The sequence below is a fragment of the Dermatophagoides farinae genome, chromosome 3, assembly GCF_024713945.1.
Source record: "Dermatophagoides farinae isolate YC_2012a chromosome 3, ASM2471394v1, whole genome shotgun sequence".
Taxonomy (NCBI): domain Eukaryota; kingdom Metazoa; phylum Arthropoda; class Arachnida; order Sarcoptiformes; family Pyroglyphidae; genus Dermatophagoides; species Dermatophagoides farinae.
The window spans coordinates 5,723,048-5,729,047 of NC_134679.1; the positions used below are offsets into that span (position 1 = coordinate 5,723,048).

The 6,000-nt window shown below is 32.1% G+C and overlaps 1 protein-coding gene across 1 annotated transcript; it reads right to left on the minus strand.

Annotated features, from left to right (window-relative positions):
* Positions 1-116: 116 nt before the first annotated feature.
* LOC124495330 (uncharacterized) lies at positions 117-3,997 on the minus strand. Its single transcript, XM_047058692.2, has 3 exons — positions 3,058-3,997; positions 1,160-2,987; positions 117-1,092 (listed from the first exon to the last, which is right to left on the minus strand). The coding sequence occupies exon 2, from the start codon at positions 2,440-2,442 to the stop codon at positions 1,237-1,239; it is 1,206 nt and encodes a 401-aa protein (XP_046914648.1). The 5' UTR covers positions 2,443-2,987; positions 3,058-3,997; the 3' UTR covers positions 117-1,092; positions 1,160-1,236.
* Positions 3,998-6,000: the final 2,003 nt, after the last annotated feature.

A 6,000-nucleotide genomic window follows, 5' to 3' on the forward strand; every position in this document is an offset into this window, starting at 1 on the left:
AATGATAATTGAATTGTTGATTTCATTCACCATTTGTTTTTTGCTATCATCAATGTAGGCAAAAAACTAATGCATAATTCTCATAATCCAAATTTAAATAAATAACCAAACCAAACCAAACCAAGAATTCGAATTCGAATTCAAATTTGATTTTAATAATCAAATAATGAAAAAAAAATTATGGCAATGAAGATGTGAAATAATAAAAATGATGATGATGATTGAGTGGTGTGTGTGTGTGTGTAATGCTGCACAGTAATTAAATAATTTTTTTTTCAATGATGTTTTTTTTTGATTGATTGATAATTGTATTTAGTGTGTGTGTGTGTGGGTGTGTGTGCGAATAATAATAATTTGATGAATAAGTAAGTACATCATTTATAAGTATATTGAAGGAAATCGGGTTTTTTTGTTTGGCATTCCAGATACGGAAGTGAGAGAAAAAAAACCAAAAAAAAAAATTGGCTCCATATATATATATTTGAGAGAGAGACTATTTCCAATGATCAATATATATATATGTAGAAAAAAAACATTCGAGCTTTGAGTATTTTTTGTTTTCATTTTGGCTGCTTTTGTTGTCGTCGATCGTTTTTGTTTTATCAAACAAACGAACGAAAGAAAAAAAAAATTCAACTAATTAATTATCGATTAATGATGATAATAATGAATGAAAATAATAAAACCAAATGAATGAATGAATGAATTGGTACGGATGTATTTTCAGGTGGAATTCTGGAGATCATGAGATCATAAGTTGACCGATGATGATGAGAATAAGGAAAAAATAATTTGTTTTTTTTACACAAGAAAAATTTCAAGTAATACAAAGAATCTCAAAATTATGATTGATTTCTTTCAATGATTGTTTTCATGATAATTGAATACACGATGATGATGATGATGATGATTCTCATGAGAATTTGGCCATATTTGTGTGTGTTATGAATGATCTGGGTTTTGATTTATCTAAATAATCATTGCCTCTGTGTGTGAGTATGTGAATGAATGAATGTGAAATGGCAATTTATTGACAGAATAGGAGAAATTTCAAAAAATGAGTTTTTTTGTCATTTGAGCAATCGTTTGAATCTATAGCGGTGGAAGAGGGAAAAAAAGTGATTAATGTTAATGTTTAAGAAATGGATCCAAATCTTACCTTTGAAACGAGATTCTTCATTAGAAAAAATTATGGCCACTCACAAAATTTTTTGGCATTCGAGCCATCAAATTAAATCAAAATTCTTCTTTGACCTGTGTGTTTCTTTTTCGACCACGGCGGCCGCCACCGCCTCCACCAGTTGATGTTGTATTTGTCGTCGTATTGCCTGTCGTATTATTTGTTGCCGTTGATGTTGGCGGTGTTGCTCTTGTGTTGGCATTATTAACTCCAGGTCCAAGACCATTTGGAGCTGATTGAGGGGGTGGTGGTTGTTGACCATTAGGTGGCCCATTAGAATTTGCCATCCCTGTTTGATGGCCCATATGAGGGTGATGATGATGATGATGGTGATGATGTGGATGGTGATGGCCTCCATACATTCCATTTATATTGTTGGAGCCGTTATTGTTATTTTGATTGGGTGGTGGTTGATATCCATTGGGTTGTCCACCGCCCATCATAAAATTTGAAGATGGATGCGGTGGTGGTGGATGTGTATGGGATGGATGTGATGAATGTTGAGGATGAGGATGTTGTTGATGCTGTTGTGGTCCGAAATTTTGTTGTTGTCCGTGTAATGGTCCTTGACCGTGTGAATGGTGGCCGCCATGATGGTTTTGCGGTGGTCCTAGTTGTTGTTGAGAATGATGATGAGTATACTGTGGTGGCAGTGGCCCATGACCATGATGACCTCCACCCCCTGGCCCCATAGGAGATGAATGATGGCCATGCATTGGTGGTGGTGGCCCATGACCACCATGCTGTTGCATCATAGGGCCCATAGGCGTTGGATTGACCATCTGTGAATGTGGGTGTGAATGCATTGGATGCTGTGGAGGTGTAGCGTTCGGTCCAACACCACCACCACCAGAACCGGGGGGACCTTGTGGATGTTGTTGCATAATACATTTCTGACATACAATCATTTGATCAGTGGTGAGCATGAATCGATCACCGGTTTCAAGACGATGTTGACATCGTCCACAAAAAACGCATTTATCATGCATATATCCATAACCATTGGCTTTGATCACCATATCGCTTTGGCTTAGTGGTCTTGAACACGTTTTACAAACGCAATTAATACGCATATAATCATTTTTACATATTAATGAACCACGAAACATATACATTGATTGTTCACCAACCACCGACGGTGTATGGCCACACATTTGACATGTGAGACATGATGAATGCCAATAGCGATTATCACATTTCGATACCATCGGTTCGGTGATGGCTTTATGGCACTTGGAACATGAATAAACCATTTTTTGCATTTTTGGTTTATTTTATTTTCGTATTTGTCTGTTGCTCGATACGATTCGTTTTGATTTTTTTCTCTTATTTTTTTTTTCGTTTATGATCACAAATCAATCACGCAATCAATAATGGTAATGATGGATGATGTGATCTAGAAATGATTGTCTTTTCAATGTTAAATATGAAAATTATGAAAGCAGCAACAAAAAACAAACTGGATTGAAAAATGGAGGACATTTTTGCGAATATTTCAATTAATCAAACATTGAATTTATAGAACCAAATAGCCTGTTGTTGTTGTTTTGTCGTATAGAGAGGTGATCTTCTACGACGTTGTCCAGTGGTTGGATGGGTGTGTTAATTGAAATAGGTTTTTTCGATACACTAGTGTGGTAGGTGATGAAAAATGGACAAATAAACATACCACCCACACACACACAAAATGATTTAATTGAAATATTGTTGTTGTTGTTTTTCACTTCTTCTTACTGATTTGATATCTTATCGTTGGTTTGTCGTTCACGTGCGTTTTTTTATTTTATTTCTATTTTGATTTCGATGCCTACACATTTTTTGAGGCAGATAAAAAAAATTTCAATTAAACTTAATTATTAGATTAACAAAAATAATACCTTTTTATTGTTGTTGTTGCAAATGTTAATTTTGATTGTCGAAAAAAAAATTTGGTTATTATTATTATTATTCAACGTCAAACACAACCAATGTACCAATGTCATCCAATTAAATGTTATTAAAAATTTTCATTTTTTCTTTCATTAAATTTTAACAAAAGAAAAAAAAATTCTGGCATCTGATAACGATAAAGAGAATTTTGAAATTCTTGCATTATTCTTAATTTAATGATATAATGAATAACATAATTATCGTGTCAAATTTCAGCGAAAAACATCATCATCACAAACACGTGGTTTGTATATATTATTTTCTGATGGAGACAATTAACTCGATGTTTGTTTTGATTGAATGGATGGATGGATGGATTTCATTCGAAAAATAATAATAAAATGTTGACAGTCGATGTTTATGAAAATAACAGATTTCAAAAGTCATTGTGAATGCCAAAACACAAACACAACAAAAGAATGTACATTGTTTTCAACAACAACAAAAAAACAACTTTACTCTCAAAACCGAAACATCATTGACACCACTTGAACAAATAACAATGAAATTTCATTCATAAATTGTCATGAAAACTGAAAGTTAAAAAAATTTCAAATTCACAATTCAAATTGAACAGATGATAATATATCGGCCACAATTTATTGTTGGCATTGATTCATGTCGATGATGTTATTATTAAACCATCGATGAAATCCAGAATTAATTTTGGTCCAGAATTGAATGAAAATTTGTACTATTATTTTTCTCTTCCCCCCAAAAAAAAGGAATACACATTATCACCATAATCAACCACAACAATGTGGGTGTATGAAAAATATTGGCACTTTTTTCATTATTCACCAATCATCAAATCAATTAATGAATTAGACAAAAAGATCAAAAAAAAGAAATTATTAACATCACTATCATCGACACCACTACTACTATTCCGATTTTGTATGTTGTGCACAACATCATGATGATGGTATAGATATATTTATTATTATTATCGTTTTTTATTAAAATAATAATGATGATGATGATGATGATGATTACCACTTAACATGATTATTACAAAATAATAATAATAAATAAGAATGAATGAATGAATGAATGATGATGATGATATATATTCGTGTAGTAGTGGTATTGGATTGGCGCGGATTCAAACAAACACAACTCATACACACAATAGGAAAATAATGATTCTAGATGGAATAAATGAAGCAAAAAATAATAATAATTCGATGCTCCATACACACACACACACACACATACGGTGGGAGGAAATAAGTTACAAATGTTGTGGTTGGGGGCGTGTAGAATAAAAACAAGTTCTATAAACTTATATAAGCTCGTAATTTGATTGCCACTACTATAGTACATACTACTACCACCACATATTCTAATATTCGATACACATTTTCTTGTTGTTTTCATCCCCATATTTTTTTTTTTTTTACCCACCACCATTATCCATCATCATCATCATCATTGTCCTGAATCATGTGAATGAGAAACCATGCTAAAATTCCATGTGTGTGTGTGTGTGTGTGTAGATATCATTGATCAATTTGTGTGAGTAAAAAGGCATGCAGACAGACAGACAGGCAATACCAAAGTGGAGGGTAGCTTATATTATATTAAATTGAATTTATAGTTTTTTTTTCTTTAATCATCTCATTTTAGTTCCGTTCCAATTGGATAGATGACGGTAATATCGCAATTATTATTATAGTTCTGATTCTTGTTAATAGGTGACGATGTAGTGTTTTGTTTTCACTTTTTATTAATTAATTAATTAATTAATTTAAACTTTTAAAAATCCAAAAGAGTGATTAAAAGTGCCAAATGTGTTATTTTTAATTTTGCTTATGACTATATTTCAAAAAAAAACAACTCAATTAGATTAGATTGATTGGATACATAACGGTCATGTGACAAACGTCTTATGTATTTTTTTGACAAATAATGATAACTGAAAAAGTGATTGGTTTAAAAAAAAACCTTGAAATACGCCAACCGATTATCAATCAATTCTACGTTCTCCTACGCCTTCCTCACAACACTCACTTGGATAGGTTTTTCATGACAAAAACAAAAAAAAAATATTGACAAATTAAATTAAAAAATCGGGAAAAACAAAATCTTATTGGGAAAAAATGAAATTTTTTTTTACCACCACCAACAGCATCGAATGAAGTCATTTCCGTATTTTTGAAAAAACGAAAAAAAAAAAAAAAATACACAGACTAATGAAAAATCCAAGTTGGCGACCTAAATCCAGCTTTCTATTCATTCAGCTCGTGTTCCATGAAAAGATCGTTTTTTCCATTGAGAGAGAAAGAAAAAAAATATAGAAAATCCAACAATCATCAAGTAGTGGGCAAATTGTTCCATACAAAATTGTTTTTTTTTCACTCAAATAGATATTTATTCAAACTTAATTTTTTGTTATAGATGATGATGATGATAAAAATCTTGTTTAACACGTTCGATCATTCATTACAAGTTGCATCATTTGAATTCTCCTGCCTTTGGGAAAAAAAAATCACGTATCACACGTTTTTTTTCTGTTTCTTTGCTACTACCCAATTGTATATCATGACCATGCTTTCGCAGTTCTTATCCGGTTCCTCTTTATTACACATTCTTTTTCACACACACACACACATACACACAAAAAACACCCCGGTTTTTTGAAAAGTAGCGGCACAGTTTAAAGTTAGTGCACAAACTAAAAGTGTAATACTTCTTACTTATTTTCTATCCTTCCCGAACCGGGGGGTTTATTTATTTTTTTTTTTTTTGAGTGCATATATTCCTCCTACTTTCCAATGATTTTTCGTTACATTTCAGCTTTACATGTAACAAATTTATATTTTAGGTAGTGGTATTGTCGATTGAACGTAAAGTTAATCGAACGCGCATGTACAATACGAAAATGGAAT

Excerpts from the sequence above, each read along its gene's own strand:
- LOC124495330 (XM_047058692.2), bottom strand. The coding sequence starts at position 2,442 with ATGCAAAAAATGGTTTATTCATGTTCCAAGTGCCATAAAGCCATCACC.